The sequence below is a fragment of the Centruroides sculpturatus genome, unplaced genomic scaffold (assembly GCF_000671375.1).
Source record: "Centruroides sculpturatus isolate CEXI.00-Female unplaced genomic scaffold, Cexi_2.0 scaffold245, whole genome shotgun sequence".
NCBI lineage: Eukaryota > Metazoa > Arthropoda > Arachnida > Scorpiones > Buthidae > Centruroides > Centruroides sculpturatus.
Window position 1 is genome coordinate 743,040 of NW_019384465.1, and position 20,323 is coordinate 763,362.

At 32.8% G+C, this 20,323-nt stretch overlaps 2 protein-coding genes across 3 annotated transcripts in view; one reads left to right on the top strand and one right to left on the bottom strand.

The window, feature by feature from the left end:
* The first annotated feature begins 13,903 nt into the window (after nucleotides 1-13,903).
* On the top strand, nucleotides 13,904-17,308 carry LOC111621033. Its single transcript, XM_023363074.1, has 4 exons — nucleotides 13,904-14,860; nucleotides 15,999-16,067; nucleotides 16,628-16,717; nucleotides 17,177-17,308. The coding sequence occupies exons 1-4, from the start codon at nucleotides 13,904-13,906 to the stop codon at nucleotides 17,306-17,308; spliced, it is 1,248 nt and encodes a 415-aa protein (XP_023218842.1).
* Nucleotides 17,309-20,003: 2,695 nt separating this feature from the next.
* Nucleotides 20,004-20,323, bottom strand: part of LOC111621009 — a 28,681-nt gene continuing 28,361 nt past the window's right edge. For both annotated transcript variants that reach the window (XM_023363042.1, XM_023363043.1), the window contains one exon: nucleotides 20,004-20,242. In XM_023363042.1, the coding sequence (XP_023218810.1) occupies nucleotides 20,075-20,242 (168 nt within the window). In that variant the 3' untranslated portion in view covers nucleotides 20,004-20,074. The remainder of the gene's footprint in view (nucleotides 20,243-20,323) is intronic.

Here is a 20,323-nt window from a genome sequence, read left to right on the forward strand (position 1 = left end):
TAAAGGCTGGTATACACGGTAAGGAAATCCTTTGAGGATTAACCGGGATTTTTTTTCTATCTATCCATTTTTAAATAAAAATAATTCTTTATACGTTGGGAGATATTTTAATAAGTTTTGTAAATTACTATGTTCGATCCAGCCAGTTATATCCGAGTTTTTTTCGTCTGTTAAGCACATCCTTTGAGGATTTCCTTACCGTGTATACCAGCCTTTAGAGGTTGACGAATAAAATAGGTAAATGTCGGATGACAAGAGTTCAGACAGTATTATTAGATATTGACAGTGACAGTGATTAGTGATGACACGGAGTCCAAAAGAAAGTCATGTTAGTGATGTTTTAGGCCTATATGAACAAAGGACAGGTGTAGTAGGCGATCAATAAATCTTTATTCATATTCTACTTTTGATAGTGCAGAATACTGTATTACATAAATTACCAAAATATGTAGAGCCAATGTGAGTGTCATAAGAAATGTACTTTCTCATTTCAAAAATACAAAACTATTTCTCACTATACTGAATCAAATAAAATCTTTATAGCACACTTTATGCAGTGACAAAGTTAATAAACTACAGTATTTAAAAAATAGTCTGTCTTTATCTGGATTAAATTTCTATGGCTATTTAAATGTATCAGAGGATAATAATAAAATAGGTTTTCCTAATTTTATTGCCATACATATGTATGAAAATAAAACATTAAAATGCAAATTTATTTACTTATTTTACCACTACCTCATTACCTCTGTATTGAACATATATGTTATACTCAGAACATCATGTACAAAACTTTCATTCACAATATGTAGCAATATAACAGTTTTAAACAGATCTATTTAATACCCAGATCAATTAAATCGAAAATATAATTATTTTCGATTTGTCTTCATCCTCATCTGTAATTTCAAATTATCATATTATTATTTTTTTTAATAAACCAAATATACTTTTTCTTTCTTTATGCATGTTATAAAATTTAAAAAATGTAATTACCAATAAGATTTTTTTGACAGAACAGCGGAAAAAAAGTTACAAATTTGTTTGAAAACAGTAAAACAACCTACAAACCAAATAGATAAACCAACAACTCGTCGTAATATGACTTGCGCCGGCTACCTGACACATTAACTGATATTTTTTACACTAAAATTCCGAATGACCGGAAGTGAAATCATAAACCTTCTGACGCGGATATCTCTCGAATCCGACATTCGATCGGAAAAAGGATAACATTTATCCGGTCAGTCGTCGAGAAGGAATCACGTGATATGATTGTTGTGCGATCGATTCTGAACACCCCGTATAAAAATATGTTCGTAATATAGAGGGGGTGCAAAAGTAAATATACAGTTGAGAATCTGAGAAACACAAATGTTTGTTGTTCATTATTATTATTTTTATTATCTTTTATAGATTCATATTCCTTATTTGTGATTTAATTTGTGCATAAAACTATATGTTTTTTCTTCGTGTTTTTTTTTTATTTTTTCATAATAACAACTGTATATCTACTTTTGCACCCCCTGTATATACTATTTTATTTTCATGAAAAAAACATAGCAGTAAAAATAGTAATGCAACGTGTATATTTTGAATTATCCTAAAGCGCTTTATGTGTCAGCAACTGCACGTTTTCATTATAATTAGTAATTGCACATCAACTAATTAAGTAAACAAATTACCAATTTAATCTCTAATGAGATGAGAAAGCCGATATCCATTAACATATTTTCAACATAAATGACACAACTTAATTTAAAGCTGTACAATAGACTTCTTTATCGAATAAGCAGTTCGCTTTTAAGAAGTGTTTTAGATATCGAAAACAAACGTCATAAAATATCTGAACGGCTGCAAGAGAACACAGTGGAAACAATACCGGTATGTCCTACACAGAAAATTCAGTACCTTCATTTTTAAACTAAAGGTTTTATATGAACAGTGGAAAGTTTCGTTTAATTGATAAAACGAAGAAAGGCCATTACATAAAACAATGTCGCGCGAACACAAGCAGATATGTTTGGATCATATTTTAGCGCCAATTGTGAATTCCGCTAAAGTATCAGGAATGGATTTCTGTATTCGATGTAAGTGCGTGTCTACAGAAGAAAACTCGCAGAAACACAATTATCTTTCGTCGTTGTTCGCAATATACAGCGGTGCCATCGAGGTATTTCTCTGGATAATGGCATTACTTCACTTAATAAGCTTATACGAAACGAATTTATACGGTTTGCGGGTAATTCATATGTTCAACGATCACGCTTTATCAGCAGCAGTTTTCTTGGCTTTCTTGTCTATTTACACAGCCGTTCAGTTTAGTATTTTGAAAAGGAGCAAGATTTCACTTCATTGCGTCATTAGTAGCTACGAAGAAGAATGGAAAATAACCGATCGCATACAAGTATATGTGTTCGTATGTCTTTGTGTTTTATTTTATCTGTTATTGTTGCTTAATATAGTGATTACTATTGCTTTTTATAGAACAATAAAGCAACTAAATGGTACAGATACGGAAGCCTTCGTTTGTGTTTTCATGTATTTAGTTTGGTTTTTATATATTTCAGGACAGATCTTATCGGTAATATTAACGTGGATGATATTAACTATTACTATAGATAGAAGATTGATAAATCTGTCGTTAGAACTACTGAAATTAAACACGAGACATTTGTCCTTGTTAGAACTGAATGAAAGAACAAATACAATTAATACGCTAATGCTACGAATGTTTAAATGCCATGAAATTCCAATCTTAAGTCCTCGTCAGAAATAATTACAAAAATAATTTGAAAAATTTTAATCGCTCTTACAACGTAATTAAAATTTGCGTAATTAACATCAACAATAAATAAAGATAATTACTTTTTATAGATAATAACAATTGTTTCTTTATGTGTGCATTTAATTTGAATTATTCAGACAATGATTATTTTTATAGTGAAATGGCATCAAATGAAGACATTTAAACAAATTTTTAATTTTTTACTTTTCAGATGTACGACAACTTTATAAGTATTGAAATAATTTGTCTCGTCAATCTTCCTTTATTGTTTAAGTTCAAGGTGATGTGTTCTACTTTAATTTATGATTTGCTTTAACATATAATTTATGCAAATAGAAAACTGTTTCATACTCGAATGAAATTAACCATCAGCGAATAAACTATTTTACTAAGAATGATTTTATTATTATTTTTACACAAATACGTGCTTTGTATCTGTAAGATTATAATGAAGAAAATGATAAATTAACTCTCGATTTGCTATATTTAAATAATATTCAATTACTTTTAAATATCTCATAAGAAATGAAATTTCCTGCCAGACACAACTTAGCATTGTACAAGATTTTTCTAATATGCAACTAAAATATCATCGTATATGTTAAAAGTATAAGAATAAGAGTAATAAATCATACAGTTTAAAAATATATTTTATAACAATGCCAACACCTTATGTTTCTATATTCCACCTCATTTGATGTTAAATATATCTGCATCTATACGACGACATTTCTGAATTTTATAACGTAGTTAACGATTATAACATGAAGATTTTTACAAAACCAAATTTCCTTTCTTAAGAAAATAAATCTCCATTTTTTTTTCTCTTCTAGGTCAACAATTTTATGAAGAGATTTGGAAAGAATCCAATTGGTATTTCCTGTGGTGGATTCTTTTATATTAAGAGAAATTTTATCATAAGAGTAAGTATTAATTAAGAATGATTATTACCAATAGTTCACGCAGCGAAAGACTAGAGATGAGTCAGCTTGTGCTGGAACGGTTTATGGCAGAAGATAGGGATGGAAGAAGACGTATGATTGAAATGTGAGTAATGTTTCAATTAAGAGAAAGTGATAACATTTATTTAACAAAACAAAGCAATAATATGATGATAGAGATGACATGGAAATGTTTTAGAAATGTAAATAAAAAAAATAGCTGAAAGAGATTAGATTAGTGTGTCCACTCTCAAGGGGATAGCCGCATGTCTTCTTCCATCTCTTTCATTTGACATATAATCTTCTTAGCTCAGGATGACTCATGTCGACATTCTCGCTGAGCGGACTAAATATACAATGCTTTTAATGGCAGAGAAGGTTGTTGAAAAACATAAAAACACTTACACATCTACAGAAATTCCCAAAACTTTAATGAAATTCGATTCTTATTTCAGGTACTAAGTGCATTATATTCCTTTTTTTCTTCTATCGTTCAAATCTCTGGTGTATTGCAACGTGAAAACAAGTGTCTTGCGAAGTACGGAAACAGCCCAAGAGCCACACCCAATGCAACTATCATAAATTAAGTTAATCGATTGATTAGGCTATAAAACTACAAAATTTTAAAAACTTTCTGGTCATTATTATAAATTTTTACTTTTAAGTGGCAGGAAACGAGGAACCTTTCATTAAATTATAATTTCCAGGAAGTTCGAAGATAGAAAAGTAAGAAGTGAAGTTACAAACGTAGCATTAAGGATTGTATAAGTTTAATGGGATGTGGCAATGCAGCATGTGATCTGTCAAGGGTAGCATGTTCTACGAGAAACTTGTCATCATTTACGTATTAGACACGTGAAAAAAAGAAAAATCAAGTAAACTCTTAGACGTTTGATGGCAAGCCGTAACTTGAAGTGCAATAACTTTCTATTATTCAAGGTCCGTTTTCTCAATAAAATATCGATATCCTTAAATACTACAATAGCAGCGTAGTAGAGACGGGCAATCCAGTTGCACATCTAGAACTGAAATTGAACTGTTCCGAGTGGGGAACAATTCCGAAACTCAAAACTGCTTAGGACATGTTTTATGGAACGAAACCAGCGAATACAAAATAATATTTCTATATGTGTAAAACGGAACAGCTGAAGTGAAACATGAAATCATTTTACTGCCAATGTGGTGTAACAAATAAAATGAAATTTGTGATCGTCTTTCAATATATGTATATTTATTTATAACGAGCAGTTATTTATTGTGGCATTGTCACAATGTCGGGCTGCAATTTTTCCATCTAACATCAAATATATGCTTTCCATCTGAAATTAGTACTGGGCTGCCCCTATACATCATACTTTTCGTTTAACATTAGAATCGTGCCGGTCATCTATCTAATACCTTTCCTAGAAAATTTTAAATTTAAATAACGTGACTTTGGGTTTGCATCGGGAGTTCTTTTATAGTTAATGGGGCTTTTTGGCCCCATGGTGTCTATATCTGGTTTCGTCTTCCATCTATCTAAATCCGTTCTAGAGATTAAGGAAAGACAGACAGGCCGACGGTCGGACGGCAATGGAGATTTATAGCTCTGCAATTTTTTTTTCAAATTGCAGCCCAATTACTTATAATATTGAAAATGCGTTACCATAGTAATGATTGATGGAATTCATTGCTCTTAATTGCTCTTATTTAAATAACACTGTATACTGCACAGTACATACCTATTTTATATAGTTATCTATATTTTTTACTTTCTCTGCTGTTATATATAACATAGGGAAAGTATGGCAATCGGTCAGATAATGATCCCCAAACTTTTATATTTGTAATCTTGGAACACCTCGAAACGTCGAGAAATGTCAAAAATGTTGGGGATTTTTCTATATGAATGGATGTTAATTTGTGAATGAGAAGAGCACGATTTTTTTCATTCCAGTTTAGTAATTCGTGTGTATTTTTTCGAAAATTTGTAAAGTATTCCTGGGATGTTTGTGTGCTAGAGAGAAATGTGTCTATGAATTTTCGGGAAAATCGAACAATTGATTCGGAAGATATGGCTTCGCTCTCTTAATATCCCAAAAAACTTTCAAGTTATAATTTTACTGGTAAAAATTTTTTGTTTATGAAATAAAAAGTCATTTCCTCCATAAAAATTAAGCCTTTTGCCTTTTCATTATAATTAATAATATAAAATTTACTTTTTATAAATAAAATCACATTAGAAATGGCACTATATGCAATTTTAAATACTGTATTTTCTCCGGAAAACTTATGCAACTCGTTTCTGGTTTTGTTTTTTATTATTGATTGATTTGAATATTAGAAAAGATGATGCAAAAAATAACAGAGATAAAATGATTGGCTGAATATAGAAATAATAAAAATAAAATGAATATACTATACAGAAAAAAAACTTTTAATAAAATTATGAATATTCAATCATTCTTTCGTAAGTATTTTTTTTTTCTTTGAATTTTCAAAAATTCAACAACGAGCTGCGTAACTTTTCCGGCCGTTAAGATTTTATTTTAAAAATTATTTTTACATTGTTGATCAAACTATTAATGAACAGTATTGTGTGTGGCGCCATCTGTTATGAGATCTTATTATAAAAAACTTTAAATATTATTCATGATTATAAATTGTCAAAAAGATTAATTTTGAGGGTATAGATATTTTATAAAAATTGTAAATGCTAACACCGAGTAAAATCGTCATTAAATCCACGGGAGATATGACACATGACCATGTCTATTTCTCTACGGGCATGATTTTTGTCACGCAATTCGAATCTTTATTCCTCTTCTGCCTTTTGTCCAAAATTTCTGAAATTTTTCAGGGACGTTTGCGTATCGGGGGCAAATGTTTCTAGAAATTTTCGACAAAATCGGACCATTGGTTTCAGAGATATTAAGTTGAGGTCCATATCTCTAAATACTACCAAGTTGCGATTTTTTTGTTAAAACTTTGCTAAGGAATTTCTTAAACATAAGTATTTTTCGCCGAGAAAGTTAAGCAACTCGTTGCTGGATTTTTACACGGAATTCAAAAATGCATCACAGTGGCGTAGCGTGGGTATCAGCCGCCCGGGGCAAAGGAAAATTTCGCCATCCCCTTATTTAGGTATCTCAATTTAAAAGACTAAAATTCACTTTCGTCACAGAATAAGTAATGAAAAATTCCTTGCTAGTGTTGCCACCTTTTTAAAATCGCTGACCCGGACGGCAGGTGAGGTTTGTTCGAATAGAAGTTCCTGACGCATGCGTATGTCATTTTGCAATGCGGAGAATAATGTGCAGTGCATCCCGATTCTAAATCAGTTACAGTTAGCGACTAGGGAGGCTTGGGTAGGAGTAACGTAAGTAACCTAGATGACTTAGCTCTATTTATTGGATATTGGAGGTGTATATGATTACGGATGAATCGTACAAGCAAAAAAGAAAAATAAAGGACGACAGGTAGCGCACGATGTCCCCGGGTATAATTAATAGTTCACCCGGACGGTGAGTCGATTCCCGGACTGTCCGGATGGTAACGCTATCCGCCGTGCTCATTTCAATTGGTCCGAATCGTAGGTGCGATGAAAATATGAAATGTAATGGTCCAGATTTTTACAATATATTATTATTATTTATTGTGAAATTTTGCCGCTCCCTAAAGAGTAATTTTGCCGCCCCTGCCGCCCCCACTACGCTATGTCACTGATGCATCAGACCTGCTCTATTCATATTAGTTTTTGTGCTGTGATAGCAATATGTTGTCTTCATATTACACTATATATTGATAAAGATAATAACTATGCCATCAACACAGTTTAAAGTCTATGATTATACGTAACGTAGATAAATATTTATGTGTCTTTAGCTGAAAGTATGAAGCAATTATAGTAGTATGAAGCAATTATATGAACATGTGAAGCTCGTCTCGATAAGAACCCACGAGTGGCCGAGTTAATAAAATCATTGAACTCCGATGATTGAAAGGGTGTACGCGCCGGACTAGCGGGTTAGTCACGTGAAAATTTTCGGATTTTTTTTGCGTGTTTATTAATGAAAGTTTATTTGCTGATAAACACCATTCAATTCCATACTTGTAATACACTATATCATGGCAAATAAAAGGTTAAAAAAATTAACCTATTTACTATAAATAATATAGTGCATTACAAGAGAAATGACAATTGGCAAATTATAGTTTGACAATAGAAGAAAAAAAGTCTTTTATGTCTCAAAGACTTTGTTGAAAACGCCGAAATAGGCCATATACGTATGCAGAGAGAAAAGAAAAAATCCTTTGTAAAAATCCACGAGACACAGTATACATTAATTGTTCTATTCTTTATCACATGCTAATCAGCACTTAATTCATTACCTATTGTAAGTTAGACTAATATAGAACTTTCACTTTCTATTTAAAATTGTCTGTGTGAATAACTCTTCGTAGAAATCAATTTTTGCTTTCCCGGCTGTTATATATAACAGAGGAAAAGTATGGCATTCGGTCAAAAAATGACTCCCCGAAGATTTTTACATTTTAAGACTCGGAACCTTGAAACGTCGAAAAACGAAAAAACATCTTCGCTGTATGCATGGATGTTAATGTGTGTGTGTGGGAGGGAGACTATTTTGTTCACTCTCTTTGAAGCTTAATATCTGGAGAAGATGCATCCAACACAAAAACAGATAATCGAACAATTTACTTCAACTATTTCCCCTATTTCACCGACAGACGATTAGACAAATCGCAGGATTAACGACTATCTCAAATACAGAATTACTTATTTCGCGATCCACGAGTTTAACATTAGATGTGATCTGCCATTAGTAAGTAATCCACCAAATTCGGGCGATCAGTGCAATAATCTCGATAATCATGGAGGAAGATTTGTCTTACTTTGCAGAGTACGTGTATGGATAAGAAATAATACGAAATTACTCACGAATTCCACGACGATTAATTTGCGATCGATCCAATCCTATTGGAAAGTTTGACGACCAACTGTTTATTGAAAGATATAGGCTTTCTAAAAGAGTTGTTGTAAATATATGTGAAAAAATCAAGCACCTCTTACCTTCATTACAATACAAGAAAAATCACCCTATATAACCTCTGTTGGTGCCTCGAGTGCCACCGTATTTTTGTATTAAAATAATAATAATAATAATTTTTAAATTTGGAGACGAGAGTATCTTTATAACGGCCATTTTTATACCAGTGTCTCATTCCGCATTAAACATTTTTTTTTTTGCAAAACCGCAAGTATTTTCATATTTTGACAGTCCATTAAAGATCGACAGACATCTGGTCAGTCGAGGCGGAGCAAGAAAAAAAGATAGACAAGATCGCAAGCAAATAAGATTGGGTTGACTTCATTATTAAGCCGCCTATATCCGAGGTAGGAGGAATTTATCTGTCCGTTATACGTGGTAGACAGTTTAAAATGGATCAACTCGAGAAATTAATTAAAGAAAAAACGCGCTTCGATAAGAGCTAGTGTGACGAAGTAATGTCGATAGTCTAGTTGAAAGCGACGATAGAGAGACAGAAACTCTTCTAGAAATACTGGATCAGTTGAGTCGAAAGGAAGAGTCATTGAGGACCTCAAACGGGGAAATTGAGGGTTTCATTATTAGCCTAACTGATTATGATACTGATATAGTCAATAGTGAAGAATATGAGGACAAGTTGTAAATATAACATCCAGTCTAGTATTAAACGATTAGAAGCAGATTCGTCCGTGGTCATGGCGACTCAGGGTCCCGTAGTTCGAAATAACTCCGCTAATATTAAATTGCCGGAGATTTCCCTACCGAAATTCTCTGGAAGATATGCAGAATGGAGTAACTTTAAAATGCAATTTGATAATATCATTTCGTCAAGAGAGCAACTATATAGGCAGAATAGAAACTAAATTATTTGAAGGCTGCTCTCAGAGGGGAAGCTGGGAGTTTAGAAACGTTAAACGAGTCGTTTGCCTCATTGTTTCAAACGCCACAAGAAAGGTACAAAAATCCAAATTTAAAAATTATTTTTAAATTTGGAGACGACATGATGCAGTTATTGAAAAATCAAGTTGTCGACTTCGTTTCCTGCTATCTACCACGTTTCTATCTGAGCGCATGTTACATCTTTCCGAAGTATCCAATCAAGAAACGTGTAAGGAAATTTTCTAGCAACGCTAGTGTCGAGATTATCGAATTCACTGATTTCGTTTTTAATATCTCGGGATTTAGTAATCCTTCGCTGAAATTTGTTGGTGAAATTTTCGCATCAGTAATCTCGGTATTAATATAATCACTGGATTTACGAATACCACGATTAGGCAGTGTTGGTAAAACACCCCGTCAGTGTTTCCGCGAAACTTTTACGTAGCTCAATTGCTGAAATGAGCGATTTTCGACAAGCACGTCTTGCAGAAAATTCAAATACATGTGGCTCGAGTCGGCAAATTGCTCGTATGAAATTTAAGCGTGATTTACACTGAACGCGTAACATAACAAAGCGAAGAAAGCTATGGACCAAACGTGAGCGTATGTAATCTCGCCAAGTCAGTTAAAAATTTTCATGTCAGCAATGAGAGTACGCGACAGCTAGAACCCATTGGTAAGGGTGAGTCAATGAAATTTATTGCTCCATCGTTACAATGGCAGGCTCTCTCAACCTCAGACTAGTAGTGTCTTGCCCCTGTACATCATACTTTTCCTATAACAATAGAGCCGTGCCGATCATCTCTGCTGGTATATAATTAAAAACTCTGGTTTACTGCGAAAGTCGTGCGCATTCACCTAAACAGCCTTTCCAAAGACGACACTGCGTGTCCAAATAAATAGCCTGCAGGTCAAATGATGAGGGATTTATCGTTATGTCGAAAAGCAAACAAAAATAAAAACAAAGTCTGTAGTGAAATCTGTTTACGACGTTCGTAATCTGCAAAATAAAACGACTGGCTCGTGTGGGGGTCGAACCCACAGCCTTCGCGTAATCGACTGAGCTAACGAGCCGACAAAGTTAAGTTTTTTGCCATTTTATAATGATTAAAAATATAAAAAGTTTTTCTGAATAAAATATCATAACGGATGGCACCACACGCAGTTTTAAATTTCGCCAGGAACGTTAAGCGACTGGTTGCTGGATTTTTTTTGAAATATTCTTTACAATTGGACTTTTTACACAAACGTTTTTAAATGTGTTCAATGACGTAAATTTATCATTGAAATTTTATAATATAAAACTGTACAGCAATTACAAAAGAATCAACACATTTTCCAAACTGCAAATAAGTGCAAATGCATTTTAATCATCCGGGATCATACCGATTGCTGCGATTGAGAATTTCTATAAAAGGATCACTTACAATCTTTATCTCTGAAGAGATAAATATTAACGGAAACATAATAAATAAACATTCCAATATTCTTAATGGAAAATTCTATAATCTGTATGATTGTGCAAAAGATTTAATGTCATTATCCATATCGAACAAGAATAAAATGCCATTTTATAATATTACCATTTCGTAACGTTATAGATATTAATAGTATAACATATTTTAGAAGACTTTCTATTAAATTGAATGTACAGTACAGTACATGCATGCAATTGCTAGTAAGTGTTTGGAATTATTCCAGCAATATTTTCAGTAAAATCTATTATCGCGGACTCTTTTTAAGCAGAAACAACGCAGACGGAATAATACACGTATAAGGACGAAATTTAGCAGATTTATTTTAAATTAACTTTTTAGTATCCGTTAATATCAGTGAATTTGGTTAATTGATAAAACGAAGAAAGGTTAGTACACCAAACAATGTCTCACGAACACAAGCAGTTATGTTTGGATTATATTTTAGCCCCAATTGTGAATTCTGCTAAAGTATCAGGAATGGATTTCTGTATTCGATGTAAGTGCATGTCTACAGAAGAAAACTCGCAGAAACACAATTATCTTTCGGCATTGTTCGCAATATACAGCGGTGCCATCGAATTATTTCTCTGGATAATGGTATTACTTCACTTAATAAGCTTATACGACACGAATTTATACGGTTTGCGGGTAATTCATATGTTCAACGATCATGCTTTACCAGCAGCAATTTTCATGGCTTTTCTGTCTATTTACACAGCCGTTCAGTTTAGTGCTTTGAAAAGGAGCAAGATTTCACTTCATTGCGTCATTAGTAGTTACGAAGGAGAATGGAAATTAACTGACCGCATACAAGTATTTGTGTTCATATGTCTTTGTGTTTTATTTTTCATGTTACTGTTGTTAAATATAGTGATTACTATTGCTTTTTATAGAACAATAAAGCAACTAAATGGTACAGATACGGAAGCCTTCATTTGTGTTTTCATGTATTTAGTTTGGGTTTTATATATTGCAGGACAGAACGCATCGCTTCTATTAATATGCGTGATATTACTTATGACTGTAGATAGAAGATTGATAAATCTGTCATTAGAACTACTGAAATTAAACACGAGACAGCGTGTTACGTCTTTCCGAAGTATCCAATTAAGAAACGTGTAAGGAAATTTTCTAGCAACGCTAGTGTCGAGATTATCGAATTCACTGATTTCGTTTTTAATATCTCGGGATTTAGTAATCCTTCGCTGAAATTTGTTGGTGAAATTTTCGCGTCAGTAATCTCGGTATTAATATAATCACTGGATTTACGAATACCACGATTAGGCAGTGTTGGTAAAACACCCCGTCAGTGTTTCCGCGAAACTTTTACGTAGCTCAATTGCTGAAATGAGCGATTTTCGACAAGCACGTCTTGCACAAAATTCAAATACATGTGGCTCGAGTCGGCAAATTGCTCGTATGAAATTTAAGCGTGATTTACACTGAACGCGTAACATAACAAAGCGAAGAAAGCTATGGACCAAACGTGAGCGTATGTAATCTCGCCAAGTCAGTTAAAAATTTTCATGTCAGCAATGAGAGTACGCGACAGCTAGAACCCATTGGTAAGGGTGAGTCAATGAAATTTATTGCTCCATCGTTACAATGGCAGGCTCTCTCAACCTCAGACTAGTAGTGTCTTGCCCCTGTACATCATACTTTTCCTATAACAATAGAGCCGTGCCGATCATCTCTGCTGGTATATAATTAAAAACTCTGGTTTACTGCGAAAGTCGTGCGCATTCACCTAAACAGCCTTTCCAAAGACGACACTGCGTGTCCAAATAAATAGCCTGCAGGTCAAATGATGAGGGATTTATCGTTATGTCGAAAAGCAAACAAAAATAAAAACAAAGTCTGTAGTGAAATCTGTTTACGACGTTCGTAATCTGCAAAATAAAACGACTGGCTCGTGTGGGGGTCGAACCCACAGCCTTCGCGTAATCGACTGAGCTAACGAGCCGACAAAGTTAAGTTTTTTGCCATTTTATAATGATTAAAAATATAAAAAGTTTTTCTGAATAAAATATCATAACGGATGGCACCACACGCAGTTTTAAATTTCGCCAGGAACGTTAAGCGACTGGTTGCTGGATTTTTTTTGAAATATTCTTTACAATTGGACTTTTTACACAAACGTTTTTAAATGTGTTCAATGACGTAAATTCGTGATTGAAATTTTATAATATAAAACTGTACAGCAATTACAAAAGAATCAACACATTTTCCAAACTGCAAATAAGTGCAAATGCATTTTAATCATCCGGGATCATACCGATTGCTGCGATTGAGAATTTCTATAAAAGGATCACTTACAATCTTTATCTCTGAAGAGATAAATATTAACGGAAACATAATAAATAAACATTCCAATATTCTTAATGGAAAATTCTATAATCTGTATGATTGTGCAAAAGATTTAATGTCATTATCCATATCGAACAAGAATAAAATGCCATTTTATAATATTACCATTTCGTAACGTTATAGATATTAATAGTATAACATATTTTAGAAGACTTTCTATTAAATTGAATGTACAGTACAGTACATGCATGCAATTGCTAGTAAGTGTTTGGAATTATTCCAGCAATATTTTCAGTAAAATCTATTATCGCGGACTCTTTTTAAGCAGAAACAACGCAGACGGAATAATACACGTATAAGGACGAAATTTAGCAGATTTATTTTAAATTAACTTTTTAGTATCCGTTAATATCAGTGAATTTGGTTAATTGATAAAACGAAGAAAGGTTAGTACACCAAACAATGTCTCACGAACACAAGCAGTTATGTTTGGATTATATTTTAGCCCCAATTGTGAATTCTGCTAAAGTATCAGGAATGGATTTCTGTATTCGATGTAAGTGCATGTCTACAGAAGAAAACTCGCAGAAACACAATTATCTTTCGGCATTGTTCGCAATATACAGCGGTGCCATCGAATTATTTCTCTGGATAATGGTATTACTTCACTTAATAAGCTTATACGACACGAATTTATACGGTTTGCGGGTAATTCATATGTTCAACGATCATGCTTTACCAGCAGCAATTTTCATGGCTTTTCTGTCTATTTACACAGCCGTTCAGTTTAGTGCTTTGAAAAGGAGCAAGATTTCACTTCATTGCGTCATTAGTAGTTACGAAGGAGAATGGAAATTAACTGACCGCATACAAGTATTTGTGATCAAATGTCTTTGTGTTTTATTTTTCATGTTACAGTTGTTAAATATAGTGATTACTATTGCTTTTTATAGAACAATAAAGCAACTAAATGGTACAGATACGGAAGCCTTCATTTGTGTTTTCATGTATTTAGTTTGGTTTTTATATATTGCAGGACAGAACGCATCGCTTCTATTAATATGCGTGATATTACTTATGACTGTAGATAGAAGATTGATAAATCTGTCATTAGAACTACTGAAATTAAACACGAGACATTTGTCCTTGTTAGAACTGAATGAAAGAACAAATACAATTAATACGCTGATGTGGAAACATCAAGAACTTTGGGAGTTCGCCGAAATGATTAGCGAGAGATGGAATATATTTCTACCGTTTGTCTACGCTTATTTTCTGCATGGTACGTGTTTCCTTCTGTATGCCGCATTATTTACGAAGATGGAACTGATACTGAAGATTTATGTTACAATCCTTTCTGCCTTCGTTCTTTCATTAGTCATTGTAATTAGTTGGGTTTTATCTTACTGCACGAAATTGGTAAGTATTCAATATTCGCTGGATATCGATGTAAAATAATTTATAAGCTAACAATTGTTTTGCAAATCTTTGAAAAATGCATACCCCTATAGCATCGATTATCTTAGGCAGAAAATAAAATCTGTTATACATCATTATTTTGCATTTTAGTTTAATAATTGATATATCTTTTAGTGCATTTTAAGATGTTCTCTTATTTTTAAAACTGGACCTTACACTAAATACTATCGACTCCGGAAAGTATTTATTACAGTGTCTTATTTGAACTGAACGATCAGAGTAATGAACGGTGAAGAAACCGTCAGATTGATACAACAATTGTTGTATGCACAAAAATATTAAATAAAAGTGGTATCCATAGAAATGGTATGCATAGATCCATTCTTATTTGTTTGAAAACTGATTATAGCATTGGTTTACACCAGCAGAGGCAAAAGATTATGAAAAAAGAGGGCTCAAACTATAAAGAAGGCCACCGTACATTATGCAAAGCGCGTCAAACTCTATATTGCACAGCGTTCCCACAAGACGGCGCTGGTTGTACTCGGTGCTAACTTGGCCTCGAAAACAAGGAATAGGTTTTGGTCAACATACGACGAAGTTGAATGGATCAATGGGCAAATAAGCTAGAAGTCAGAAATTTTCTGTTGTTTGGGACCTCTTGGGGAAAAGGGCAATTCAGACGAAAAGGGGATACATGCCTCAAGTGCATCAATATACAGACGCTCTGGTTCACACGATATCTTAGAATATTCTCCAAGAAAGTACTGTACAATAGTTGAGAACTTGTAGTTTTTCGTAGTTGAATACTTTATCAAAAAATTTGTGGCATTTTTTCATTAATCCAGGCGAGCTGGATTAATGAAAATGCCACGAAGTACCATGAAATTCCAATCTTAAATCCTCGTCAGAAATAATTATAAAAATAATTTGAAGAATGTTAATCGCTCTTAACAACGAAATTGAAATTTGCGTAATTAACATCATAGATAAATAAAGATAATTACTGTTTACAGATAATAAGAATTGTTTCTTTACGTGTGCATTTAATTTGAATTATTCAGACAATGATTATTTTTATAGTGAAATAGCATCAAATGAAAACATTTAACAAGCTTTTTAATTTTTTACTTTTCAGATGTACGACAACTTTATAAGTATTGAAATAATTTGTCTCGTCAATCTTCCTTTATTGTTTAAGTTCAAGGTAATGTGTTCTACTTTAATTTATGATTTGTTTTAACATATAATTTATGCAAATAGAAAACAGTTTCATACTCGAATGAAATTAGCTATCAGCGAGTAAACTATTTTACTGAGAATGATTTTATTATTATTTCTATACAAATGCATACTTTATATCTGTAAGATTATAACGAAGAAAATGATGAATTAACTCTGCATTTGCTATATTTAAATAATATTGAATTACTGTACTTTTAAATTTTTCATAAGGAATGAAATTTCCTACGAGACACAACTTAGCATTGTACAAGATTTTTCTAATATGCACTAAAATATCATCGTATATGTTAAAAGTATAAGAATAAGAGTAATAAATCATACAGTTTAAAAACATATTTTATAACAACGCTAATACCTTATGTTTCTATATTTCACCTCATTTGATGTTAAACATATACGACAACATTTTTGAATTTTCTAATGTAGATAAGGCTTATAACATTAAGATCTTTACAAAACCAAATTTCCTTTCGTAAGAAAAGAAACTACGTTTATTAAAATCTCCATTTTTTTCTCTTCCAGGTAAACGATTTTATGAAAAGATTTGGAAAGAATCCAATTGGTATTTCCTGTGGTGGATTCTTTTACGTTAAGAGAAATTTTGTCATAAGAGTAAGTATTAATTAAGAATGATTATTACCAATAGTTCACGTAGCGAAAGACTAGACATGAGTCAGCTTGTGCTGGAAGGGTCTATGGCAGAAGATAGAGATGGAAGAAGACGTATGATTGAAGTGTGAGTAACGTTTCAATTCAGAGAAAGTGATAACATTTATTTAACAAAACAAAGCAAAAATATGATGATAGAGATGACATGGAAAAAAAAAAAATCAAAAACAGCTGAAAGAGATTAGATTAGTGTGTCCATCTCAAGGGGATAGCCGCATGTCTCTTTCCATCTCTTTCATTTGACATCCACCCTTAGCTCAGGATGATACATGTCGACATTCTCGCTGAGTGGGCTAAATATGCAATGCTTTTAATGGCAGAGAAGGTTGTTGAAAAACATAAAAACACTCACACATCTACAGAAATTCCCAAAAGTTTAATGAAATCCGATTCTTATTTCAGGTACTAAGTGCATTAGATTCCTTTTTTTCTTCTATCGTTGAAATCACTGGTGTATTGCAACGTGAAAACAAGTGTCTTGCGAAGTACGGAAACAGCACAAGAGCCACACCCAATGCAACTATCATAAATTAAGTTAATCGATTGATTAGGTAATAAAATTACAGAATTTTTAAAAACTTTCTGGTCATTATTATATATTTTTACTCTTAGAAGTCATGAAATGAAGAACGTTTCATTAAATTATAATTTCCAGGAATGTTCGAAGATAGAAAAGTAAGAAGTGAAGTTACAAACGTAGCATTAAGGATAGTATAAGTTTAATGGAATGTGGCAATGCAGCATGTGATCTGTCAAGGGTAGGGTGTTCTACGGGAAACTGGGCCATCATTTACGTATTAGACACGTGAAAAAAACTCCTAAACGTTTGATGGCAAGCCGCAACTTGGAGTGCAATAACTTTCTATTCTTTAAGGTCCATTTTCCCTATAAAATGTCGATATTCTTAATTACTACAGTAGCAGCGTAGTAGAGACGGGCAATCCAGTTGCACATCTAGAACTGAAATTGAACTGTTCCGAGTGGGGAACAATTCCGAAACTCAAAAACTACTTAGAATATGTTTTATGGAATGAAACCAGCGAATACAAAACAATATTTCTTTATGTGTAAATAGCTGAAGTAAAACATGAAATCATTTTACTCTCAATGTGATGTAACAAATAAAATGATATTTCTGATCGTCTTTCAATACTGTATATGTATATTTATTTATAACGAGCAGTTATTTATTGTGGCATTGTCACAATGTCGGGCTGCAATTTTTCCCATCTAGCAGCAAATATATGCTTTCCATCTGAAATTAGTACTGGGTTGCCCCTATACATCATACTTTTCGTTTAACATTAGAATCGTGCCTATCATCTACCTAACACCTTTCGGGGAAAAATTTTTAATTGAAATAACGTGACTTCGGGTTTGCATCGGGAGTTCTTTTATAGTTAATGGGTCTTTCTGTCCCTTTCTGGTCTCGTCTTTTATGTAAATCTGTTCCCGAGATTAAGAAAAGACTGACAGATGGACGGACGGGCGACAATGGGAATTTATAGGTCTGCAATTTTTACTTTTCTTGCTTTTGTAATAGAGGGAAAGTTCAGGATTTGTAGTTGTTTAGGATTACAATGGATAGGAAGATAGAAAGAGGTGTCATTTGTCTTATTTCGAGTAGGGTCGGACTTAATGAAAATTTTACTTATTATTTAGCATTTGCAAGTTTCTTTTCCTTTTGTAAAATTTTTGTCTGCCCTCAAAATTAAGCTTTTTGCTATTTTATAATAATTAACATTAAATTTTTAAAAATAAAGTATCATAACAACTAGTGTCATACGCAATTTTAAAATGTTTTTGTCGAGAAAATTTATGCAACTCGTTGCTAGATTTTTTCTAAATAAACTGGTAGATTTGCAAATATTTTAAAGAAAGAAGTAATATTGAAACAATGAAACTTCCATCTCAACGTTCGCAGCCGCAATTCTAAAATGAAAATTATGTATAATACAAAATCTTCCTGACTTAGATAATGAGGGTCAAAGACAGTTTTTCCTGTACATATTAAACAGGCCTGATGTATAACTCGTTATTTTTAGAAGTACAGTAAAACTGTTCATAAAGGAAATCTTTATAGAACGGAAAACTACCTAAACGAAAAAAAAATAATCGGTACGTGCGAGTCCGATTTACACGGGTATTAATACATTTTATTATTAAACGTTATTATATCCCAGAACATTTTCAAAAATTAGCTTAATTTTTTCAGAAATTCAAAAGTTCATGCAATATAGGAAACATTGAAATCGCCGAGTTTCCTGACATTGGGAAGAGCAAATTTTAATTGGTGTAATTACGTAAACTTGAAAGAATTTTCTAATAAAATACCTTCAAGTTTCAGAAAATCGTGCTGAATGAATGAACGCAAACGAAAGTTCGATATGTCATTCGGTTTTGTGGGATTAGAGCCCTGTGACAGTGCCCGACCGCATATAGTTAGCGGAACTGCGATCATGTTGGAATCTTGGAACTGGAAAATTCTTCCCTGCTTTGCATACAGTAAGGACTTGGCACTGTTAAACTTTTATTCGTTCTCTCACTTGAAAAACACCTTTGAAGTGAACACTTCTGTTCTGAAGATGGGCAGCGGGTGATCAAGTAGTGGCTGCATGCACAGAACTAGGGTTTCTCATTTCCCTGTATTTTGCTTGTCCCGGGATCCCGGGATAAAAGTGAACTGTTTCCCGGGATCCCGGGAAATCCCGGGATAGAATTAATTATTTTTAAGGTATACAAAATATCTTGAAATCAAATGATATAATTATTTTCCATTTTTTAAAGTAATTTTAAAGTTTTGTANATTTATCTATGCCACAGTTTTCCACTAGTTAAACTGTCAGGTATGGCAAATGATATCCATGTGGAAAAATAGGACGTTTCCAATACATTTTGTGCTGTAACTTGTTTACTTTGTGAAAAAAGCAATAGGAAAACATTTTTCAACTCTCCCTTGTTTTTTTAATTGTTATTAGGCTTTCTTCTATTATAAAATTACGTTAATTCTGGAAGATCTGTACAACAATAGAATGCAATTTAAGATTTTCTTTTACAAGTTTAACGTGACTTCTTTAAAACGTGTTAAATAATCATCACTATTAAAATCGAAATAAACAACACACGCATCATTGTATATACGTAATATATTTATATATAACATATAAAAATATATATAAAATCCAAAATTACATACAAGTATATAAAAAAAAAACATTAAGTAGAAAATATATCATTTCTGAGATGTACACAGAGACGACTAAGTGCCAAAAAAGAATCAAAAAATATAACTTAAATATATTATACAATATAAATTTTCAACTGATCTTGTCGGAATGACATTTGCGCTTCTTGCAAGATACGCATCCGTGGGCCCATGGGTATTCCTATTTTTTGAAGTCTGTCTTCTGTTAAATATGGAAGTTCCATTATACCGATCTTTTCCAATTCGAATTGCGGGGCATATTTCTGTAAAATAAAAAATAATAAAAAAATCAGTTCAAAATATATACTTATGTAAGATAATACAGGGTGCCCCGTAAATCTGAA